The sequence below is a fragment of the Thalassophryne amazonica genome, chromosome 16, assembly GCF_902500255.1.
Source record: "Thalassophryne amazonica chromosome 16, fThaAma1.1, whole genome shotgun sequence".
NCBI lineage: Eukaryota > Metazoa > Chordata > Actinopteri > Batrachoidiformes > Batrachoididae > Thalassophryne > Thalassophryne amazonica.
The window spans coordinates 27490559-27516682 of NC_047118.1; the positions used below are offsets into that span (position 1 = coordinate 27490559).

General features: G+C 41.0%; 1 protein-coding gene across 1 annotated transcript in view; it reads right to left on the minus strand.

Annotated features, from left to right (window-relative positions):
* Positions 1–16786: 16786 nt before the first annotated feature.
* The window catches only part of mmd (monocyte to macrophage differentiation-associated), a 56082-nt gene continuing 46744 nt past the window's right edge, over positions 16787–26124 (minus strand). The window contains exon 7 of the mRNA XM_034190248.1: positions 16787–18116. Coding sequence (XP_034046139.1) covers positions 17913–18116 — 204 coding nt within the window. The 3' untranslated portion in view covers positions 16787–17912. The remainder of the gene's footprint in view (positions 18117–26124) is intronic.

Sequence of the window (26124 nt, forward strand, 5' to 3'; positions counted from 1 at the left end):
ATTGTAGAAAAATGTTCATGCTAAATGGAGACTTACCTGTCTAAAATACACATACAGAACATCTGTAATCATAAATTGTATCACATCTAATCTACTTTGAATGAACAGACGTCTGAACAAAAAACAGGCTGTTCAGTTTACATGCATATGTATATTTGGAAAACACAAAAATGTCAATGTTCTGTTTTTTTCAGGTGCTCATCCGAACACAGTCAGCCGATGCTATTCGTGATCGAGTCTCGCTGTTGCAGGGAAATTTCTGCAGTCTTGGCGGAGAATGCAACGTGGTGGCGAAAATCCTCAATGTGTCACACAGCTGGCTAGTTTCTCGATTGTGTGTTTGGATGCAGATGTCCTCAGAGTGGCACACTATGCCTACATGATGCTCCACAGTACGAGTCAACACATGAAATAGAAAGTTTAATTACATGGTTTATAGAAAAAAGTAAAAAATATTCAAATACAAAAAGAATGAACTGTTGTTTTGAACATAAATCCATGCTATTTTTTGTTGCAGAAAGTATCATCATATCGCATATCGGAAATTTGTGCGGTTGTGCTGGGGACACTTGGGAAGGCACAGAAGGGTGCCACTACCAGCTTGTGTTGTATTCAAAATGAGTACTTTTCCATCACCATCAGCCGACTACACTGGCTTCCAGTTTCCTCCTATGGAGTGAGGGGTCGGGCTCATCGGTGGTACCTGGTCCGCTTGGCAGCATCAGCCTCAGCTTTGTCTGTTCACGTTGGCTGCTCAGTGGAGGAGGATCATTGGTGGGAATTTCTGGTCGGTTTGGTGTTTTGCAGATCTGAAGAACCTCTTTTTCTATGTCACTAACATAGACTGAATAAAATGTTTTTTAACAAATTGTAAAACACTTCTCATTTGAATGAAACAATATGAAACTTATGTGAAATTGTATTTTTATTCTCTATCATGCTATATAAAAATATACAAATAATCTGTTTTTTTTTTTTTTTTTTTTTTCCCATTTTCCACATATCACATGTTGGATATGTGGCTAACTTTCTCACTGTGAATCCTCCTCTTTTCCACTAAGGAAAGTATATTCTGAACCGTGGTCTCTCTTGCTCTTTCTCCCTGCATTTTCATTCAAATGAAGGGTTGCCACCAAAGTCCTAAAACAGAAGTTAAAACAACATTAATAAAAACATTGCTTATATACATTAAAAAATGCTGTTTGAAAGTTAGGGTGTTATTGAGATAACACAGACAACTTACCTGCAAAGCTGACCGTGATATGAGAAGGAGACTCGATCACGAGTGGCATCGGCTGACTGTGTTCACATGAGCACCTGAAAAAAACAGAACATTGACATTTTTGTGTTTTCCAAATATTCATATGCATGTAAACTGAACAGCCTGTTTTTTATTCAGACATCTGTTCATTCAAAGTAAATTAGATGTGATACAATTTATGATTACAGATGTTCTGTATGTGTATTTTAGACAGGAAAGTCTCCATTTAGCATAAACATTTTTCTACAATATTATGCCTGATAAAATTTGACAACAGATATAGAAGTAAAATTTTCTTATATTTAGAAATCTTTTCCCCCCATCCCATGTGGGTCTACAGCTTTTCAGATAAAGATTTGCAATCATTTGCTTTGAATAAAAAGTGAAGAATTAGCGATCACAAGAAACTGACTTACAGTAGTGTTCAGAATAATAGTAGGACTATGTGACTAAAAAGATTAATCCAGGTTTTGAGTATATTTCTTATTGTTACATGGGAAACAAGGTACCAGTAGATTCCCACAAATCCAACAAGACCAAGCATTCATGATATGCACACTCTTAAGGCTATGAAATTGGACTATTAGTAAAAAAAGAAAAAAAAGTACAAAAGGGGGTGTTCACAATAATAGTAGCATCTGCTGTTGATGCTACAAACTCAAAACGATTATGTTCAAACTGCTTTTTAAGCAATCCTGTGAATCACTAAACTAGTATTTAGTTGTATAACCACAGTTTTTCATGATTTCTTCACATCTGCAAGGCATTAATTTTGTTGGTTTGGAACCAAGATTTTGCTTGTTTACTAGTGTGCTTGGGGTCATTGTCTTGTTGAAACACCCATTTCAAGGGCATGTCCTCTTCAGCATAAGGCAACATGACCTCTTCAAGTATTTCGACATATCCAAACTGATCCATGATACCTGGTATGCGATATATAGGCCCAACACCATAGTAGGAGACACATGCCCATATCATGACTTTTGCACCACCATGCTTCACTGTCTTCACTGTGAACTGTGGCTTGAATTCAGAGTTTGGGGGTCGTCTCACAAACTGTCTGTGGCCCTTGGACCCAAAAAGAACAATTTTGCTCTCATCAGTCCACAAAATAGTCCTCCATTTCTCTTTAGGCCAGTTGATGTGTTCTTTGGCAAATTGTAACCTCTTCTGCACGTGTCTTTTATTTAACAGAGGGACTTTGCGGGGGATTCTTGCAAATAAATTAGCTTCACACAGGCGTCTTCTAACTGTCACAGCACTTACAGGTAACTACAGACTGTCTTTGATCATCCTGGAGCTGATCAATGGGTGAGCCATTGCCATTCTGGTTATTCTTCTATCCATTTTGATGCTTGTTTTCTGTTTTCTTCCACACGTCTGTTTTTTTTTTTGTCCATTTTAAAGAATTGGAGATTACTGTAGATGAACAGCCTATAATTTTTTGCACCTGTGTATAAGTTTTCCCCTCTCCATTCAACTTGTTAATCAAACTACGCTGTTCTTCTGAACAATGTCTTGAACGTCCCATTTTCCTCAGGCTTTCAAAGAGAAAAGCATGTTCAACAGGTGCTGGCTTCATCCTTAAATAGGGGACACCTGATTCACACCTGTTTGTTCCACAAAACTGACAAACTCACTGACTGAATGCCACACTACTATTATTGTGAACACACCCTTTTCTACTGTTTTTTACTAATAGCCCAATTTCATAGCCTTAGAGTGTGCATATCATGAATGCTTGGTCTTGTTGGATTTGTGAGAATCTACTGAATCTACTGGTACCTTGTTTCCCATGTAACAATAAGAAATATACTCAAAACCTGGATTAATCTTTTTAGTCACATAGCACTACTATTATTCTGAACACAACTGTATAAATGATTAAATATATACAGAATGTATAAATATTTTTTTCATACCCAAACACACCGTGCCAGGAATAAATGATCATTTATAAGAAAGTGGTGAGTGAACAAACCATTCTGTGTCGTCCTCCTCAGCGCTGCTGCTGTCAGCTGACAGCTGAGCTTCATCCTCTTTCTGTGGCATTCAGCTGGAACGTACACGGTTTGGAGCCGCTCATTATTTACGCCGTTAATATCTTCATCAGAAATTTCCTCATCTTCTTCAAAAACAATCGATATGTCACTTCAATCTTCGCTATAATCGCGCACTATGCCTTCGCTGTCCGTGTCTGCCGTGTAGGTAAACAGAGCGGCGCTGCGAGACATTTACTCGAATGACGTCACATCCATCGCATCGAAAAAGTAGGTCAACTCGGAGGCGGAAAATTCAAATTCTCAGATGGGTAACGAAACGTCTAAATCCTTGTTCAGTGTAATTTTATGGTAAAAACAAAACAAAACAAAGACAACGTGTGGAAAAAGCTTTTTTTATTCTTCAAGAATATGTAAATACGTCATACCGTGGCAGGGACCCTTTAAAGATCAATAGAAAAGAGCGTTCAGGAGCGGGCCATGGGAGTGGTAATATGGCGGCCAGTTTGTTGTAAAAATATTGGCCAATGAGCGATCCAGTGTTATATAGAGATCAGTGGTTTTCTAGCTTGGCAGATAGTTCTGCAGGAAATCACTGAAGAAATGAACAAATTGAAAATATGGTTTGACCAAAACAAATTGTCATTACACATAAATAAAACAGGGATGAAGTGGAGGTGTAAGAGTCACTAGGTGTTCACACAAAACATTTATTTATGCTCATTGTTAGTTGGTTTTATCTTTTCTGTTGTGTTTTATTTTATCAGGTTATTTTTGTCTCTTGCTCTAAAATTGTATTGTAGCATTATTAGTTATTATTACTATTATTGTTGTTATTATTATTATTAATATATAAATAAAAATAAATTAAAAATATTACAATTTGAAATACATTTGACTCTTTTACTACAATAAATTCTGAGCCATTAATTATTACAGAAAACAAATGTGCTGAGATGTGAACAGCTTAATGCTAACTTTAACATTGAAAACGCCATAGATGTGCTAACGCGTTAGCATCACTCCTGCTGTTAAATTATAAAATACATCAACTGTCTCAGAAGACCATAACGGGTCAATTTAACATAAAAAGGTAAATATTACTCACAGACATAATGGTCTTTGCTGTTTTAGCGGGGAAAAATTAAGATAAAGCGAAATAAAACATCTTGACTTCAAGGGCCCCGAAGCTGCCCAAAAGCTGCCCGATTGAAAAGCACAGAACTTAACACGTCCTACTGAGCAGTACAGTCACTTGCCCAGTTCTGGATCACTGCTGTAGTATTTGCGCTGCCGTTTCTCGTAATCAGTGTGAATAAGCCAATACTTGGTACCAGTGGAAAGACTGATGTTTTGTCTACAAACAACCACAAGCTCGACCGGATCCAGCCATCCTTGTGATCAGCACAGGAATCAAAACATCCGGTCTCCACTGTGTGCGCGCGTTTTTTGACTCACTCATTCGTGCAAGTGTGAAAGTGATGATCTCTATTAAGTAGCAAAGGTGAGTCAGTCATTCAGTGTCATTGGTTCGAGTGGGAAAATACTTACTTACTTGGGTAGAAAATGTCAGTGTGTTATGTCTTGCTGTTTAATTGCTGCATGCATTTTTCTCTGACGCGGAAATTTGCTGGTTGTGAATCACTGAAGCAGCAGCCTCGTGTCTGTACTTGTGAGTCATGTGTACTTTGGGGGTCATCTCAAAATTACGAATGGGCATGAATGTGGGGGCTTTTACTTTTTAATTCAGGAGAAATCTCACCTCCACACAATTTAAACCCTCCTTTACTCTCCATCTCTAACAGTATAAATAAAACATGAAGTGAGCTAATAACCCTTTAAAAGAAGCATTATTTTGTTCCTGAGGGTTGACTGGTGGATACACGCTGTTTCCACTTATATACAGTGTAGTAGTACAGAGAAATAAGTTGATCTTTTGTTGCAACACAGCACATTTTTGCTTTTTCAGAAATAATGTGGAATCTCAATAAACTTATTTCAATTTAGCAACTTTTTAAGGCACTGCATACAGTAGTGTTCAGAATAATAGTAGTGCTATGTGACTAAAAAGATTAATCCAGGTTGTGAGTATACGAGGTCTGTCAATAAAGTAACGGTCCTTTTTATTTTTTTCAAAAACTATATGGATTTCATTCATATGTTTTTACGTCAGACATGCTTGAACCCTCGTGCGCATGCGTGAGTTTTTCCACGCCTGTCGGTGACGTCATTCGCCTGTGAGCACGCCTTGGGAAGGAGTGGTCCCGCCCCCTCGTCGGATTTTCATTGTCTGGAAATGGCGGAATGAAAAGGACTTTTTTTCCCATCAGAATTTTTTTCAGAAGCTGTTAGAGACTGGCACCTGGAAACCATTTGAAAAATTTATCTGGCTTTCGGTGAAAATTTTACGGGCTTCACAGAGAACAAGGACTGTTACTACAGCTTTAAGGACCCCTTTAAGGACGCTCGGTGCGCCGCGCTCCAAGCTGCGACAACGCGGCACAAGCCACCGGACCATTTCTATACAGATGGCTCTGTGGATACGAGACCATTGTGTGCTCTTTCTCTGGTTATCACAAGAGCTGGACATCAGCCATTTTCCGGCAGATTTCACTTTTAACAAGAGATTTTGTCATGGAAAGCCGCGCAGAGGCTTCGCGCGTCACGACCGATTCACTTTGGAAGCGAGACAAAGGAACACCTCCGTTTCGGCATGTCAGAGGACAAGTTTGGACATGTCTATCTCGGCTTTCAATGCTTACCAGTCCAGTAAGTATCAGTGAAACTGTGGAGAGCTGGACATGTCCAAACTTGTCCTCTGACACACCGAAACAGAGGTGTTCCTTTGTCTCGCTTCCAAAGCAAATCGGTCTTTATGCGCGAAGCCTCCGAGCGGCTTTCCATGACAAAATCTCTTGCTAAAAGTGAAATCTGCCAGAAAATGGCTGATGTCCAGCTCTTGTGATAACCAGAGAAAGAGCACACGACGGTCTCGTATCCACAGAGCCATCAGCTTAGAAATGGTCCGGTGGCTTGTGCCGCGTCATTGCAGCTCGGAGCGCGGCGCTCCGAGCGTCCATAAAGGGGTCCTTAAAGCTGGCGGCGGGACCACTCCTTCCCATGGCATGCTCACAGGCGAATGACGTCACCGACAGGCGTGGAAAAACTCACACATGCGCACGAGGGTTCAAGCATGTCTGACGTAAAAACATATGAATGAAATCCATATAGTTTTTGAAAAAAATAAAAAGGACCGTTACTTTATTGACAGACCTCGTATTTCGTATTGTTACATGGGAAACAAGGTACCAGTAGATTCAGTAGATTCTCACAAATCCAACAAGACCAAGCATTCATGATATGCACACTCGTAAGGCTATGAAATTGTGCTATTAGTATAAAAAAGTAGAAAAGGGGGTGTTCACAATAATAGTAGCATCTGCTGTTGACGCTACAAACTCAAAACTATTATGTTCAAACTGCTTTTTTAGCAATCCTGTGAATCACTAAACTAGTATTTAGTTGTATAACAACAGTTTTTCATGATTTCTTCACATCTGCAAGGCATTAATTTTGTTGGTTTGGAACCAAGATTTTGCTGGTTTACTAGTGTGCTTGGGGTCATTGTCTTGTTGAAACACCCATTTCAAGGGCATGTCCTCTTCAGCATAAGGCAACATGACCTCTTCAAGTATTTTGACATATCCAAACTGATCCATGATACCTGGTATGCAATATATAGGCCCAACACCATAGTAGGAGGAACATGCCCGTATCATGATGCTTGCACCACCATGCTTCACTGTCTTCACTGTGAACTGTGGCTTGAATTCAGAGTTTGGGGGTTGTCTCACAAACTGTCTGCGGCCCTTGGACCCAAAAAGAACAATTTTACTCTCAGTCCACAAAATATTCCTCCATTTCTCTTTAGGCCAGTTGATGTGTTCTTTGGCAAATTGTAACCTCTTCTGCACATCTTTTATTTAACAGAGGGGCTTTGCGGGGGATTCTTGCAAATAAATTAGCTTCACACAGGCGTCTTCTAACTGTCGCAGCACTTACAGGTAACTCCAGACTGTCTTTGATCATCCTGGAGCTGATCAATGGGTGAGCCTTTGCCATTCTGGTTATTCTTCTATCCATTTTGATGGTTGTTTTCCGTTTTCTTCCACGCGTCTGTTTTTTTTTTGTCCACTTTAAAGCATTGGAGATCATTGTAGATGAACAGCCTATGATTTTTTGCACCTGCGTTTAAGTTTTCCCCTCTCCAATCAACTTTTTAATCAAACTACGCTGTTCTTCTGAACAATGTCTTGAACGTCCCATTTTCCTCAGGCTTTCAAAGAGAAAAGCATGTTCAACAGGTGCTGGCTTCATCCTTAAATAGGGGACACCTGATTCACACCTGTTTGTTCCACAAAATTGATGAACTCACTGTGTTGTGTGTTGGGGGGGTGCGGCTGGACATTTTGGTGTTCTTTTCTTTTCTTTGCTCTCCAAGTGGTATGAAAACTGATTTGTCTGTGGAGAAGGTGCTGGCTGAAGAGTCCTTCACCCTCATCAACGTTATGTGCAGCACCTGTGGATGGTGCTCACATGCAACTTTAAAGACTTTCAGCTGAAGCAGATAATGAGATGGCGTTCTGCATTTAAGCCATGTGTGATTCAAGCAGAATTGCCGGGAACTCGACCTTGTGATGTTCGTTTGTGAGACGCTGAGGACCGCGCCTGGGTTTGACACATCGTGCCTGTGAAGGAAGAAGGGTGAGGGACACATGCTGTCAGCACACATCTGAGGTGATTAATTGTTTGACTAATTGTTGATAGTAACTTGGTATTTTGTTACGCAGTAGATTTGAATTGTGATGAGAATTGTGCAGCTCGCTTCTCACTGCCGTGGCGTGCGGAGTGGTAATCCTCCACCTGTTGTGAGAAGCTGCTCATTTACATAAAGCTTAAATACAGACCTGAATGTGTTGCTGATAGTGTGTGCCTTTTGAAGGATATTGATTGTAGCTGCTGATTTACCCCACCTTTTCTATCCTTCGCAGAGAGTCGGTTTGTCGTGTCCACCTGGGGGGTGTTTGGCGGTAAAGTGAGTCCAGAAGCGCCGGGCTTCGATCCTTTTAGGCGCTGGAGAGCGTGCCAGCCTTCACTCCACCAGACTGACGCATCTTTTGTTCATACACTTTGTTATGCACCAGAGGGTGAAAAAATAAATTGTTTTGTTATTGGAACCGCTTTCTGGTTATTTTAGCGCTGGGTTCCGTCAGACGCAGGTCCACTCCTCAACCCGCGTCGACACATAACACACTGACTGAATGCCACACTACTATTATTGTGAACACCCCCTTTTCTACTTTTTTTTACTAATAGCCCAATTTCATAGCCTTCAGGGTGTGCATATCATGAATGCTTGGTCTTGTTGGATTTGTGAGAATCTACTGAATCTACTGGTACCTTGTTTCCCATGTAACAATAAGAAATATACTCAAAACCTAGATTAATCTTTTTATTCACATAGCACTACTATTATTCTGAACACTACTGTAAATGGACCAAATAATGCAGGTTTGAAGGTATTTCAAAACACTTCATTTTTTGCTCATAAAAACGTGTAACAGTGCCTTTCGAAACTAAGTCAATTCTCATTTAATAAATATAATTTCTATCATTTTTTTGTTCAAAACACATTCTCGGGCACAGTGTGTATCATTCTGCATTAGAAGGGCTCCAGCCAGATGCCAGGAATGAACCCAAAGTGACACAGAGTGTCGTGATCCAGAACCGGGCAAAGTGATCCATTTTGCACCACACATAATGTGGCTTCACACTTTAAGTAGAAGAGCTACACCATCCAGACTTTTTCAGCTAGATAACATCCAAATACCCAATACAACAATACACAATATAGGACATTCAGTTGCATTATGGCTCTGTATAGCAGGACTTTCAAAAAAGTGATCCAGAACTGGGAAAATGACTGTAACTGGTCTAAAAAATGACCCAGGCAACTGGCAAAAAAGTTGAAATCCACCAAAAAGCGGACATTTTTCATCCCTGAGTTACTGAGCACCTTAAATTTCTCTTAAATTTTATAGTTTCGTAAGCCGTGCTGAATCCGTGAGTGACGCAACCTGCGGTTATATTTTATATGATTTATTGTACGTCAGCACACGTAGAAGTTCGGGAGTGCATTTAGGATGTGTCCAAGTGTTTTAGTCCCCATGTATCGTTACTGAGCTTTCACCATTATGGCATCATAGCTTATATTTACGTGAGAAACGGCATCATCCAAATATATAATTTAGTATACAAGGGTATATTTTTGCTGACTTTTTTTATTAAACAGCCATACTGTGCTTTAGAACATTGACATAAACGTAAATAAATAAAAAGCAGGAGATCATAATGTTATGACCTCATTAATGATGTCATAATATGATGCCATCATGTTGAATTACCTCATAGTTGGTAATTATAGGGATTTTCACTGGAATGCTGAAGAACCATAAAATATTCTTAAAAGAGGACATTCTACAGTCCAGGACAGGTGTTCTATGCAACATTTCAAACTTGGGGTCTTGGGTTCACATTATAGTGTTACGGTTTAAATCAGACTGCATACATGAAAGCTAACAAAGGGGAATCTAGTTTTTGTGGATTTTCAGTCACAGATGAAGTCACATTCATCAAAATGATCCTCGTCAGCCATCTGGAAATCAAATGTTTAATTTCTGAGTACCAGTGAATCGGAATTGAACTCATCTTTGATCTCTTTTCCATCAAAGTCGTGCTCTTCATCAGTGTCTGATACACAAAAGACTGAATGCTGCAGTTATTTCCATGGCAACAGCCACATAGACTTGTACAGAACAGACCTGACGTCCTGCAGCCACACGGTCGCTCACAACCACTTTTACAATTGTAGGAAATCAAACAGGCCATTGTATTTGTGGAAAGAGACTAGAAAGTTTAAAGGCAAAAATAAAGCTTTGCTCTTGTCTGTTGATGGTGTTAAAGGTGAACAGGATATTGCAAATCTCTTTGCCAACAAATATGATCAATTGTACAACAGTGTGTCATTTGATAAAGTGAGAATGAGTAATATTATCAGATGTATTAATGATAAGATACAGAGCTTTTCCATGGACAGCACTGTTCTGAGTTTGTTCAGTCAAGATGAGATTGTCAAAGCCATTAATAATTTAGAAAAATATAAATCTGATGGTAGAATTGGTTTATTTTCTGATCATATTGTAATGAAATGACACGCACATCCGAGTCTGTATTGGCGTGCAGGGTCAAGCAGCCTAGCCTGACCCTGTCTGATGAAGGGCTATGCCCGAAACGTCACCCTCGGTGTTATTAAAGATTTGTTTGGGTGCTAACTGGCTGTGCGGATCTTTACTTCATTTTTTGTGTTATTTTCTGATCATATCATAAATGGTACTGGCAAACTGTACAGTTTACTGTTACACTTATTTAAAGTAGACCTGCATTGAAATAAATGCAGTCAGATCTTTGGACCAAAAAATGACATATTTACACATAAGATCCTTCTGAATGTAGTAAAGTAAATCTGCAAGCCCAGATCTGTCATTCAACGGAGAAATCTTCGTTTAAAAATGACAAATTTACAGCTAAAATTTAGCCCTCCGCAAAACTGTCATCACATCCGGGACGCTGCCGAGACGTCAGAGAGAAGACCCTATCCCAGCATGCACTGCGCTCGCCAACTGTAATTTGTGGATTTACGTCAGTTTGCATCTGCACCTTTTTCTTGTCTCATATGGAAGGATCTACTTTTTTTTAAACTTCATATTGTCTTGCGGCACGTTTGGTGAGTACACATTTCTTTTATTTGTGCTTGAAAATTATTTTGGGGGACTTTTTCATATGCCTGTTTGACTGAGTGGTGTCGCATTGAAAATCTACTGTCTTTCGCCTCCGGTGTTACCGTCGCGGGGTATGGAGGCGGGACCCGCAAAGAATTCAAGTCATTAAAAAGATATAAACCTCTCTCAGCGGCCATGGAGCTCTGCGGCTCAGATTACCGAGACGTGCGGCGCTGTGGATTTTGCCGCAAGAAGTCTGTCCTTGCGAGCAACAGGTGTCACCAGCCGCTTTGCATTAAAACAGCGAGCGCATTCTCTGGACTTGTGCCAAGTTGGCTGCACCTCCATTCAGTAGACAGAGAGGTGGTGCCGGCTGCACACCAGACACGAGGGCGGTGTGAGTGGCCCGCTGTGGCATTTACCGAGCCAGACTCAGTAAGCGCATCGGAGGCAGAGAGCGAGGCGTCGGGGAAGAACGTCGCCCGCTGTCAATGTCGCCGCTGATCTGAGCATGCAGAGCTGTATCTCACATTCATTGCAGCTTACTTTTGGATGTTGAAACCAGGATGTGTATAACAGTAACATTACTAACAAAATAAAATAAAAGATAAAATCAATTTCAATGCGGGATCGGACTGAAGGCGGGAGCGCTCCGTCTTCTGCCGGACGTCACTGCAATGACCCAGATGTACAAACAGTTTTTGCTGAGGGCCAAATTTTAGCTGCAAATTTGTCATTTTTAAATGAAGATTTCTCCGCTGAATTACAAATTTGGGCTTGCAGATTTACTTTACTGCATTTATAAGGGTCTTATAAATACATATCAGCTATTTCTTTCTGAGATCTGACCACATTTATTTCAATGCAGGTCTACTTTAATACCATGCTTATTCATGGGGTGTCACCATCTGATATGCTCTGCAGTGTTATGCTACCAATTCCTAAAAATAAGCGCATATGTAACAGGCTATCTGCAAATTTTCGTGCTACAGTATGCCTTCAAAGTGCATTATGCAAGGTATTTGATGTACTGGTGCTTTGACGAGAACAGAAGCTCTGTACAAGTAATTTGCAGTTTCAGGGGTCGAAATACATTTTTTTAACCTACTTGCACTGGTGCTAGTAACAAAAAAATTACTTGCACCAAAAAAAAGTTACTTGCACAACCAAAAGTCACTTTAGTCACTTCGAGTTGCTTCCTGTGGCGTCATGACAACGCAGGAATGTCTGCGTCAGGTGCGCGCAGCAGGGGGCAGAGAGGAGGTGAGAACACAGCCTGCAGGTTCTCTGCACAGAGAAGTCAAGAGTGCAGTTTGGCTGCAGACAAACTGTACACTCTGATTTCTCTTCTACTTTATATTTGTTCTTGTGCTGAGCTGCAGGTCTGCGCTCTGAGTTCTGTTATAGTTTATCTTTCCTCCTTTGACCACGCAATGCGCGTGCACGAAGAAACCATCCGTGAGCAAATGTGGAGATGTCTGGAGTTCTACTTGATGTTGACATGTCCTGTCTCTGGCAATCAGTCTGTGAGCAGGACTTATGTCCTTTTTTAACACAGTGATGAGAGAGTTTGAGCGGAGATCAAGGAACTAACAGCCTGCAGCCAGTTTTTTTTTCATGTGCACGCGAACGAATCGTCACAGCAACTCGCTTCGTGTGTGACAGTCATAAAACGTAGGGAAGATGAAGACAACACACTGGAAATTGTTTTTTTCCCCCTTATTTATCCCCTTAATTGGTTCATTCTACTGGTGCTTACAGTTGATAAAACTTGGATAAAGTTACTTGCACCACTGCAAGTGAAGTATAAAATTACGTGCACCGCTCGAATAATACGTGCACAAACTAGCACATGCACGTACTATTTGGAGCCCTGAGTTTGGCTTTAAGTGTAAACATTCCACTACATTTGCAGCCTCTGTTATGTTAGAGACTCTTGATTATTACATAAATAATGGTGGAGTAATTTACGGATTGTCACTTGATGCCACTAAGGCATTTGACAGAATTGAGTTTTGTAGGCTTTTTCAGCTCTTGTTAGATAGAACTGTAAACCCACTCTATGTCAGACTTATTAAAAATATGTATATTGAGCAGAGAATGTGTGTTAGGTACGGGAATGTTTTCTCTGAGTGGTTTTCAGCTTGTAACGGTGTGAAGCAGGGCGGAGTCCTTAGCCCTACCTTGTTCTCAGTTGACTTAGATGGTATGCTAATTGCAGCTGGAGGGTCTGATTGTTACGTAGGTAATGTATTTTGTGCAATAAGATATGCCGATGATGTAATTTTATTATCGCCCAGTCGTGCTGCAATGTGTCACATGATAATCTGTGAAAAATATGCAGAAACTTTTTGTATAAAGTTTAACGGTATTAACAGTATCATTTTTCATAATAACATAATGTTGAGTTGGTATCTGATCCTGGGTTTTTGGTGAATGGTGAGATAGTTACTTATGTACAAATGTTAGAATATTTAGGATATAAGATTGATGCCAACAGGAGTAGTCCTATGGTTCAAAATGTTGTCAGTGAGTTGAGTTGTAAAGTTAATGCATTCATTGGTGATTTGGATACAGTCAGATCTGAGGTCAAGGGTAAACTTTTCAGTACATATTGTACAAGTTTATATGGTAGTATATTTTGCAACTTAAGTGGTAATAGTCTTAATAAGTTTGTTATTGCATGGAGAAAGGCACAGAGACGTCTTTTTAAGTTACCTTACACTACTCATAATAGGCTACTACCCCATATTTGTGATATACTACCACATGATACTTTGATACATACAAGATTTATTAGTCATGTTATTGCAGGATTTACACATGATAATCCTGTTGTAAAACATTTGTTTCAATTAAGCTTAGAGACTCAGCTGTCCAGAACTGGGTATAATCTACTGTACTTATGTGATTTATATGGTTTAGACCAGTTTTACATACATACTTTGAGTAAGGGTCACATCAAAGCTCGGATTTACAAACAATTTATGGATTCAACAAATGAAGTTGATGTTCAACAAGGTGTTCAAATTAGAGAACTTGTAAGAATCAGGGACTCTGATTTTGACAATGAATTTCTATTGTCTCAGAATGAAATATCTGAGATAATTATGTACTTATGTACAGATTGAATTATTTTTTCTTGTTATTGTCTTGACACATGTACCACTGCACATAATGAACATGTGTGAAACACGAATTTCGACATCAATGACACTCATGGCATCATGACCTCATACCAGGAAAAGCTCAAGGAAGATACACAGGGAGTTTCAGTATGTTCTTTAGGATGGTATCTTACAATTTTCAGCTTTCTACTCATTTTTTAATGACCTTGGCCAAGTAATGACCCAACATTACTGGACTATTTAGGGTGTAACAGAGCTGTGCTTCGTCTCATGAGATGTGGGTGCATTTTGGGTTCGATTGTCCTCTGATGTCCCCTTGAAGAGTACTTTGTCATTTAGACTGGGGGCTGCAGTGGCTGCTTTAACATTTTCCTCCATTAGTCTTATACTTTTGTTTCATTTAATTGTTTTCAGTTCAGTGTGTGTAGACATTTTGAACCCACGTGTGTAAGGTGCATCTGAGCACAGTGAGCTATAGTGGGGAAAATAAGTATTTGACCCCCTGTCAGTTTTGCAGGTTTTCCCATCTACAAAGAATGGAGAGGTCTGTATTTTATCGTAGGTACACTTCAACTGTGAGAGACAGAATCTTAAAAAAAAAAAAAAAAAAAAAAAATCCAGAAAATCACATTGTATGATTTTTAAAGAATTATTTGCATTTTATTGCATAAAATAAGTATTTGATCCCCTACCAACCAGCAAGAATTCTGGCCCTCACAGACCTGTTAATTTTTCTTTAAGAAGCCCTCTTATTCTGCACTCTTTACCTGTATTAATTGCACCTGTTTGAACTTGTTACCTGTATAAAAGACACCTGTTCACACAATCACTCACACGCCAACCTGTCCACCATAGCCAAGACCAAAGAGCTGTCTAAGGACACCAGGGACAAAAGGCTGGGATGGACTACAGGACAACAGGCAAGCAGCTTGGTAGAAGACAACAACTGTTATGATTATTTATTAGAAAGTGGAAGAAACACAAGATGACTGTCAATCTCCCTTGGTCTGGGATTCCATGCAAGATCTCACTGTCAGGTAAGGATGATTCTGAGAAAGCTCAGAAATACACAGGAGGACCTGGTCAATGACCTGAAGAGAGCTGGGACCACAGTCACAAAGATTACATTAGTAACACATGATGCTGTCATGGTTTAAAATCATACAGGGCAGCAAGGTCCCCCTGCTCAAGCCAGCACATATCCAGGCCTGTTTGAAGTCCACCAGTGACTATCTGGATGATCTAGAGGAGGCATGGGAGAAGGTCATGTGGTCAGACGAGACCAGAATAGAGCTTTTTGGAATCAACTCCACTTACCATGTTTAGAGGATGAGAACAACCCCAAGAAAACCATCCCAACCATGAAGCATGGGGGTGGAAACATCATACTCTGGGGTGCTCTTCTGCAAAGGGGACAGGACGATTGCACCGTATTGAAGGGAGGATGGATGGGGTCATGTATTGCGAGATTTTGGCAAACAATCTCCTTCCCTCAGAAAGAGCATTGAAGATGGGTCATGGCTGGGTCTTCCAGCATGACAATGACCCCACACACACAGCCAGGGCAACTAAGGAGGGGCCCCGTAAGAAGCATTTCAAGGTCATGGAGTGGCCTGGCCAGTCACCAGACCTGAACTCAATAGAAAATCTTTGGAGGGAGCTGAAATGCCAAACCTGAAAGATCTGGAGAAGATCTGTATGGAGAAGTGGACCAAAATCCCTGCTGCAGTGTGTGAAAACTTGGTCAAGAACTACAGGAAATGTCTGACCTCTGTAATGGCAGACAAATGTTTCTGTACCAATTGTTAAGCTCTGTTTTTTTCTAGGGGGTCAAATACTTATTTTATGCAATAAAATGCAAATTAATTATTAAAAAAATCTCAGTAACGGTGGTGTTAATTTGATTCCAAAGTGGGTAAAAGTATCAAGGTGTTCTGGCATTATCATGATTTGGACAATATTGGCACATTTTTGTAAAGACACAAAATGGCCATAAAATAATAAAACAGTAAAGCAGGCCTGTCAGCCTTGTTGCTCATCACAGGATGGTGGCAGCCACTAGAGGCTGCTGTTGCATTACTGGTGACTTAACCGAAAAGTTGCAGTATGCAACTCCTCCAATAACAGAAACGAAAACAGCTTTGAACGTGTGTGTTGGTGGCTTCCCCAACTTATCTCCTCCTTGTACTTATTTTTGAGACGCCTTATACAGAACCACACATACGGTTTGTGTTTCCTGGCTGATGCAATGAAGTTCAAGACATATTCAGTAACTTGGAAATGTTCATGTCCATCCCGACTCACCTAAATAAAACTGTCAAGTGATTAAACTGTGTATTTAGTTTGAAAGTGGTGACTGATTAAAAATGGCTGATTGGTTAATGCTTTTCTTTAAAGGCTTGCATTAAAATGCTTTTCTTTAAAGGCTTGCATTAAAACTGAAAGTCTACAATCAGAACTACATAAATCACTGTCCAAATAGATTTCAGCCGAAATGTATGATAGTATACCTGAAAGGATAGACTTTGATGGTTAGTGATGTCATACAGGCACAAAAGCAGAGAATGTTCAAGTTTTATTATCACATTAGAAAGGTGATAATGGTGGACACGCTGTGGTTGCCCTGCAAAGACCACAACATCAACAAACATTACAAAAGATGAGTGGTTCAGAACATCAGACACCACTCTGTCTCTCACACTCACCATTTTAGATTACAGTCACACACATGGTGCAACTCAGACACACAGTGGTAATGTAATACTGAACTACAGTACAAAGACCTGACATCCACAGTACACATACTGCACTTAAAACAGAACACCATCTGTACCAGCTGCCCCCCCCCCCCATTTTCATTCACGCTCAAACTTTAACCATCTTTAAGTCATCTAACATCATAAAGAGCAGACCTCAGCACGCGCTAGGAAGTTCGGTCCTGTTGTCATCAACAGCAGCCATTTAGTCCCAACAGTCACCACCATGGTCCCTCGTTAAGTCTGAAGAAACAAATCATTTAACGATTTTGCACACAAACAGGATACAGACACACCCACTTAGCGAGTGCAAACATTCAGAGTTTTCTTCAGGAGCTAAACCTGATCCAGCAGCCTCAGATCGCACTGAAGGAAAAACCAAGACAAATGGTCTCATTATGGCGCCGATCCTACGCGTCACTGGAACCTGACTGATGCCTTCTTTGGCAGAGAGCAGTAACACGCCAGTCCCAAGATCTCCCACAAGCCTTCAATGATACCAGGTGCCTGATGAACGGACGGCTCGGGATATACAGAGATGCATCACTCTGAATGCCCCTTTGAAGGACAGCTGGATTATGAGACCAGCAGGGTTTCGACAGTTCTGACTGATGGAAGTCCTCGTTGGAGACACTGTATTCAAACCACTGCGTGAATAACCTCAGCTGTGGAATGTGATTCTGTTCACCGAATACAAAACACCAACGTGACACACTGACATAATTTATCAAATACTCAAAGTGCCATGTTAATGCCAACTGTAAGGAGTCAACTCAAAGTTCCCCCACTGAATTTATGTTTCGACTTCTGTTGGTTCGTTCAGTTCTGCCTCACTTGAAAATAGGAAACAATGGGTGGTTGATTTTTGTAAATGTCTCTGCTGTCAATGCAGTTGTCGCTCAGGAGCACCAGGTTCAACCCTGCTGCCCTCAGAAGTCAAACAGCGGCTCCACACCGGGGTTCTTGTAGAGGTATTTCCAGATGGCGTAGTAGTGCACAGCGGCAGCCAGTGCCACAAATGTGTGCCAGATGGCATGGGCGAAGGGGATGATGCCATCGCACTTGAAGAAAAAGATACCAAGGCAGTAGATGAAGCCGCCCCAGGCCACCTCGTGAAGGCCATCTGTGTTATTCTGTGGACACATGGGACGGAGACCGATCACAAGACAAAAACCACCACCTGACCGAGAACATGAAAACCCTTCTGACTGCTCCTTGCTTTTCTGTTAAAATTTTCCTTGTAGGTTTCAGATGTTTGTTAAATATAAAATAAAGAGTTTAGAGTTTTTGAGAAAATTTACTGGAGGCCAATATTCTCCGTCACTGTGTGAAAGGCGATTACTGCAGCAAAACAAGCCACCAGATATAAATACAGGAACATCAAGCTGTCAGTTTGGGGCGTTTGCTGCGTTGATGGCATTCAGAAAGAAGGTTTGAAGAGTAGCGGGTCCAAGTGGTGACAAAAAAAAAAAAGGCTTCTATTAATGTCAAACTAAAAACGTGTCAACAAGCAGCAGATCACGCTCAGACTGAAGAAACTTCCCTGACTGAGAACCGCTAAGATTCACGACTCTTAAAGCTTTAACTACCTCGAAGTGTAACGTTAAACTTCAGACCGCCAGCTATACTATAATAGCCAAGTGGTCTCTGTTGGCTTCGATCATGGCGAAACCGGGGAGAGCTGACATTTGCCGTTTGGTATTATTATGGATTTTGGGTCAAGGATGAACACTGCAAAAACAGAAAATAGATAGGACAAATAATTTTGGAGAAATTAGCAATTTTAGCTAACCAGTAAACAATGGATATTGCGCTGCAAAGCACCATGGGAGTTCAGGGTTTAAATGTTGCTATTGTGGTTCATGTTAGTTTAACAGTGTTGTTAGTGTTATTGATTTATTGTGTGTTTGTAGTTGTAGTCAGTTTAAGTGTCATGTTGTCGTTGCCATGACTGAAAACAGTATTGCTTTTGATGTCTCTGTTTGTGCATGTGTAAAAAAAAATAAAAGCACCTGCTTGCAGCAGAATGCAGAAAAAAAACAAAAAGCTCTGCGTGTGTGTGACTGGGGACAGCCGACATTTGCCGTGTGGGATGCGTATGTATTTTGGTTTAAGGATAAATGGCTCCAAAACGGAACTTGGACAGGGCTACTATTTTTGGAGAAACTACAGATATTAACTAATGTTGCTAATTACACTGAACAAAAAATATAAAACACTTTTGTTTTTGCTCCCATTTTTCATGGAGGTGAACTAAAAGAGCTAAAATATTTTCTATATAGACAAAAGACCTGTTTCTCTCAAATATTGCTGACAAATCTGTCAAAATCTGTGTCAGTGAGCTCTTCTCCTTTGCCGAGATAATCCATCCCACCTCACAGGTGTGGCATATCAAGATGCTGATCAGACGGCATGATTATTGCACAGGTGTGCTTTAGGCTGACCACAATAAAAGGCCACTCTGAAATGTTCAGTTCTGCTTTTTTTTTTTTGGGGGGGGGGGGGGGGGGGGGGTGTCAGAAACCAGTCAGTATCATGGTGTGACCACCATTTCCTTCACACACTGTAACACAACGTCCTTTGTATAGTTTACACATACTGCTAGTTTTACCACTTAGGTGCTGCAATAACTAAAACCGAAAGAGGGTAGCAGAGACCAAATCTGATTTCAAATCAGGCTTGACAGTATTTATCACTGAACTATGATGTTGATTCTTTTTTTTTTTGTGCTCATCATTCTAACTTCATATCACAACGAGAACTCAATGAAAATCATATGTGTCACACCACTTGGGATCAAATGTGCGGGAACACAAAGTAAAGGCCTCCACCTCGCCACACAGATTCAGAGTGTGATCTATTTACCATTGATGTCACACTAATGCAGGAAAAAGCCCATCATCAAGTAGAAGGCCAGCTCCACCACTTTATACCTGTAGAGATCAAACAAATGATGAATAAATGTCAGACACTCAGAACAAAAAACACTCCTTCTGTAGAGCATCAAAAATCCGCTCCAAATCGTTACGAGGTTTCTGAAGCACCATTTCACATAGCATTACTGAAGCTAAACTTAAAATGGTTCCCAAACCCAACTCACATGACTGGCAATGTTTCTGATTCACTGCAGAATAAAATATAACACAATGCTAAGATGACCTCAGCTGTATGAGCATCGTCTTCTTTATATAATTTGCAGCTGTTGAATTGGTGTCCCAGTGCAAAGTATATGTAATTAATTATACATTTGTTATTTGCATTAACTGGGCAGCATAGCCTCGTTTTGAGGATGGGCCATATAGACGTTAAATGAAAGAGCATATGATGTAATAAGTGTACATTCAAGGACAGCCCCATTATACTATTCACATTAAAGCTCGCTAAAACATTACCGACAACTGAAGCATGTTCCTCCTCATATGACACTTTTAATCTTCAACTGGCTTTGCTGAATGTGAGCTCCGTCACCAACAAAACATTTTTGAGTGATTTGTTTTTGTACTTCACCCAAACTGGATTTTAAGGTTTTAAGTGAAACCTGGCTCCGTGAAAGTGAACTTGCTCCTTTTTCAAAGCTCCTTCCTCCTGGACATAGTTTCTTCAGCTCCCCTTGTATCACCGGTAAAGGTGGAGGTTCTGGCTTCCATATTTAAATCAACCTTTCACTGTCAGCAGTCTCCAGCTCTCACATGCTCCAGTTTCGAGCTACAACTCTGAGGTCGTATCTTCTCCCATGACTGTTCTCTGTGCAGTGGTCTATCACCCACCCAAATTTAACAAGAACATTTTTAAGGGATTTTGCCAGACTTTGAAAAATCATTCCTTTATAAATCATTGGTTTGTCTGGATAAGAAATTTCAGTTAATATATCATATAGCTGACAAGCACACTGATAGTTGAGAACTGAAGGTGAAGTTACTAGTATTTACAGACAGTGTGCAATAATTATTTAAACAAAATTGAGGCAGGTGCATAGATTTGGGCACCACTTGTCATTTTATTGATTTGAATACATTTAGCACTAATTATAAGAACACAAAATTGGTTTGTAGCTCATTGACCCTTGACCTCCTTACACAGGTGAATCCATCATGAGAAAGGGTATTTAAGGTGGCCATTTGCAAATGTTACTCCTCTTTGCATCTCTTCTAATGAGTGGCAACATGGGAGCCTCTAAACAACTCTCAAATGACCTGAAAACAAAGATTGTCCAACATCACGATTTAGGGGAAGGATACAAAAAGCTATCTCAGAGATTTCAGCTGTCAGTTTCCACTGTGAGGAAATGGAAGACCCGCAGGCACAGTACTAGTTAGGGCCCGACGTGGCAGGCCAAGAAAAATCTCAGATAAGCTGAAGCGAAGGATGGCGAGAACAGTCAGTCAACCCACAGACCTGCTCCAAAGACCTAGAACATGACCTTGCTGCAGCTAGTGTCTCTGTGCATCATTCAACTATACAGCACACTTTGCACAAAAAGATGCTCTATGATGCTGTAATGCAGAGGAAGCCTTTTCTTCGTACACGCCACAAACAGAGTCGCTTGAGGTATGTTAAAGCACATTTGGACAAGCCAGCTTCATTTTGGAATAAGGTGCTGTGGACTGATGAAACTAAAATTGAGTTATTTGGACATAACAAGGGCGGTATGCATGGTTGAAAAAGAACAGCATTCCAAGAAACCACTTGCTACCTACAGTAAAATTTGGAGGTGGTTCCATCATGCCTGTGGGGGCTGTGTGACCAGTGCAGGTACTGGGAATCTTGTTAAAGTTGAGATCACATGGATTCCAGTCAATATCAGCAGATTCTTGAGAACAATGTTCATGAATCAGTGACAAGTTGAAGTTGTGCCAGGCTGGATCTATCAACAAGACAACGACCCTAAACACTGCTCAAAAACCTACTAAGGCATTCATGCAGAGGAACAAGTACAACATTCTGGAATGTCCATCTCAGTCACTAGACCTGAATATGATTGAAAATCTGTGGTGTAATTTTAAGCGGGCTGTCCATGCTCGGAAACCAACAAACCTGAGATGTTTTTGTAAAGAAGAATGGTCCAAAATACCCTTCAACCAGAATCCAGACTCTCACTGGAATCTATAGGAAGCATTTAGAAGCTGTTATTTCTGTAAAAGGAGGATTACTAAATACTGATGTATTTTTTCTGCTGGGGTGCCCAAATTTATGCACCTGCCCTAATTTTGTTTAAAGAATTATTGCACGCTTTCTGTAAATCCTATAAACTTCATTCACTTCTCAAATATCACTGTTTGTCTGCTGTATGATATATTTAACTGAAATTGCTGATCCAGACAACCAATGATTTAAGGAAAATCATGGAAATCATCAGGGTACCCAAACTTTTACACACAACTGTATGATTATTATTTTCTTTATTTTTTAAATTGTCTGTGATTTTAATGTGCAGGTCTGCTGTGAGACCTGACCTCTGCTCAGAGACTTTCTCTTGTCAGACTCTTAATCTCATGCAGTCTGTTTTGAGCCGATGCATGAAAAAGGACACATTTTGGATCTTGTGTTGTTTTATGGATTGAATGTACAGATTACTTATATCTGCCACACACTTTTGTACGACCATCTACCCATTTTATTTCCCCTCTTAGTCGCTGCACCTTCTCCCACAGCCTCCGCCTCCCGTTCACAGTCTCCGGGTTTTTAAATTCTTTAACTCCTGCTTGCTGCTGTTAAAGATTCTTCTTTGTCTTCTCTGGGTGACTTTTGTGACCTCAGTGTGGATGTCTGTTTGAATTTTAAAAAGGGGCCAATGTCTGAATTCCTTCAGTCTGGTTTTAAGTCTCTTCACAGCACTTCTTAATGATCTTTTATTAAACCTTGATTCTGGTAACTGTGGTGTTTTAATTCTTGTTTCCTTCTCTGTATGCTACCCCGAAGCATGATATCCTTTTCAGTGGGTCGCTGATGATGTTCAGATATATTTTCCGCTGAAGGTCCCTTCCAAAGATTCTCTTCAGGCTGTGCTTAACTATACTCAACAAAAATATAAACGCAACACTTTTGGTTTCTGCTCCCATTTTGTATGAGATGAACTCAAAGATCTAAAACTTTTCCACATACACAATATCACATTTCCCTCAAATATTGTTCACAAACCAGTCGAAATCTGTGATAGTGAGCACTTCTCCTTTGCTGAGATAATCCATCCCACCTCACAGGTGTGCCATACCAAGATGCTGATTAGACACCATGCTTAGTGCACAGGTGTGCCTTAGACTGCCCACAATAAAAGGCCACTCTGAAAGGTGCAGTTTTGTTTTATTGGGGGGGGGATACCAGTCAGTATCTGGTGTCGACCACCATTTGCCTCATGCAGTGCAACACATCTCCTTCGCATCATCCGTGAAGAGAACACCTCTCCAACGTGCCAACGCCAGCGAATGTGAGCATTTGCCCACTAAAGTCGGTTACGATGACAAATTGGAGGTCAGGTCGAGACCCCGATGAGGACGACGAGCATGCAGATGAGCTTCCCTGAGATGGTTTCTGACAGTTTGTGCAGAAATTCTTTAGTTATGCAAACCGATTGTTTCAGCAGCTGTCGCAGTGGCTGGTCTCAGACGATCTTGGAGGTGAACATGCTGGATGTGGAGGTCCTGGGCTGAGTGTGGTTACACGTGGTCTGCGGTTTGTGAGGCTGGTTGGATGTACTGCCAAATTCTCTGAAACGACTTTGGAGACAGCTTATGGTAGAGACATGAACATTCAATACACGAGCAACAGCTCTGGTTGACATTCCTGCTGTCAGCATGCCAATTGCACGCTCCCTCAATCTTGCGACATCTGTGGCATTGTGCTGTGTGATAAAACTGCACCTTTCAGAGTGGCCTTTTATTGTGGGCAGTCTAAGGCACACCTGTGCACTAATCATGGTGTTTAATCAGCATCTTGGTATGGCACACCTGTGAGGTGGGATGGATTATCTCAGCAAAGGAGAAGTGCTCACTATCACAGATTAGACTGGGTTTGTGAACAATATTTGAGAGAAATGGTGATATTGTGTATGTGGAAAAAGATTTAGATCTTTGAGTTCATCTCATACAAAATGGGAAGGCAAAACCAAAAGTGTTGCGTTATATTTTTGTTGAGTGTACATAAGTAGCATTAAAACATAGATGGACTTAAACCTCTTAAAATTAAATGAAAACAGAAGAGGTTGTCCTGTTCAGTTGCCTTGACCTGGTCCAGGTCCTTGCTGGCTCCTGAGGCCCGCTAGCACCCTTACATAGGATCCCATTCTAGGAATCTTACTGTGATGATTGATGGTGCATTTAAATTAGATAAAAGTTAGCTCAGTGGTCAAGTTTAACTTTGTCAGTTTAGGCTTCCATCCATCCATCCATTTTCTTCCTCTTCACCCGAGGTCAGGTCACGGGGGCAGCAGCTCAAGCAAAGCCGCCCAGACCTTCCGATCCACACACACCTCCCCCAGCTCCTCCAGGGGAACCCCGAGGCATTCCCAAGCCAGCTGAGAGATGTAGTCCCTCCAGCTTGTCCTAGGTCTTCCCCGGGGCCTCCTCCCGATGGAACGTGCCCCGAACACCTCTCCAGCGAAGCATCAGAGGGCATCCGAAAAGATACCAGAGCCACCTCAGCTGGCTTTTTTCGACGTGGAGGAGCAGCAGCTCGACTCCGAGGTCCTCCCAAGTGACTGAGCTCCTCACCCTATCTCTAAGGGAGCACCTAACCACCCTGCGGAGGAAACTCATCTCGGCTTTGTACTCGCAATCTTGTTCTTTCGGTCAAGAGCCAAATCACTGCAGATGCTGCACCAATCCATCTCTCGATCTCACGCTCCATCCGTCCCTCACTGGTGAACAAGACCCCGAGATACTTAAACTCCTCCACTTGAGGCAAGGACACGCCACCACCTGAAGAGGGCAAAGGACCTTTAACCGGTTGAGAACCATGGCCTTGGATTTAGAGGTGCTGATTTTCATCCAAGACGCTTCACACTGGGCTGCAAACCGCTCCAGTGCACGCTTCTATCCAAAATTAAATCTTATCTAAGCCAGAAAGATCTTGAAACCAGTCACAGCTGAACCGCTTGCAGCTTGTGCAGAATGCAGCAGCTCGTCTCCTGACTGGGACTAAGAAGTGTGAACACACAACTCTGGTGCTCTCTTCTCTTCACTGGCTTCTGGTTTGGTACAAGATTCTTTTATTTTTTTTGTCTCTGAATGGCCCTGGAATACTTGTCTGACCTTGTTAGCTTGCACCAGCCCTCCAGAGCCCTCAGGTGGGTGAATCAGATACTTCTAGACGTCCCTCAAGCCTTCATAAAAACTAAAGGAGATTGAGCCTTTGCAGTTGCAGCTCCCACTCTGTGAAATGTGACACCTTTCACGGTGCAGACTACGAATAGCCTTTCCAGTTTTAAAATGCTTCTCAAGTCTCACTTGTTCACCTTGGCCTTTGGCTGAATAAAACCACTTTTAATGGGTCTTTTATTAGTTTTATTCCACTGTATCATTGTTGTTTCAATTTCTTTTATTTTTATTGCTGTGCCCATTTTAATGTAAAGCAATGTGCTGTATAAACCTGACATTGGCATGCTGTCCCCGGAGTGGTCAAATCCTGCAATATCACACAGGGGTTCAAACAAGACTGAGCTGCCCCATTATTATTATTAATTATAGGCTATTTTCTTACGTACAATTTGTTCATGTTCAATGAAGCCCCTCTACAATCAGTCATAAACAATATTTACATTTTAACAGCATCTGCACGAGAGCATGTGTGCGCATACATGAGCTATTGACAAGCATGGACATTAACTTTGAGTGGCAATTAGCTTTGAGCTAGCAGAAGTTAGCGTGCATGCTGACACCTGCAAAATGTCTTGTAAATGACTCCAGAGGTGTTAGGCTACAAAAACAGCATTTTCAGTTTTACAAGTGTTTATTTCTCACTAGCTTTTACATAACATATGACAAAGTAGTTATATTTACACACAAATGAAATGGAGTTTGCAGCTAGCTAGACGTCATGGTACCACTCGACTCTGATTGTTACGCCCAGCCCTCAAAAAAGGAATAACAAAGCGAACAGAATGAGACTTTTTATCTTCTTAAAATTAGGTATATCATTTTTAAGGCA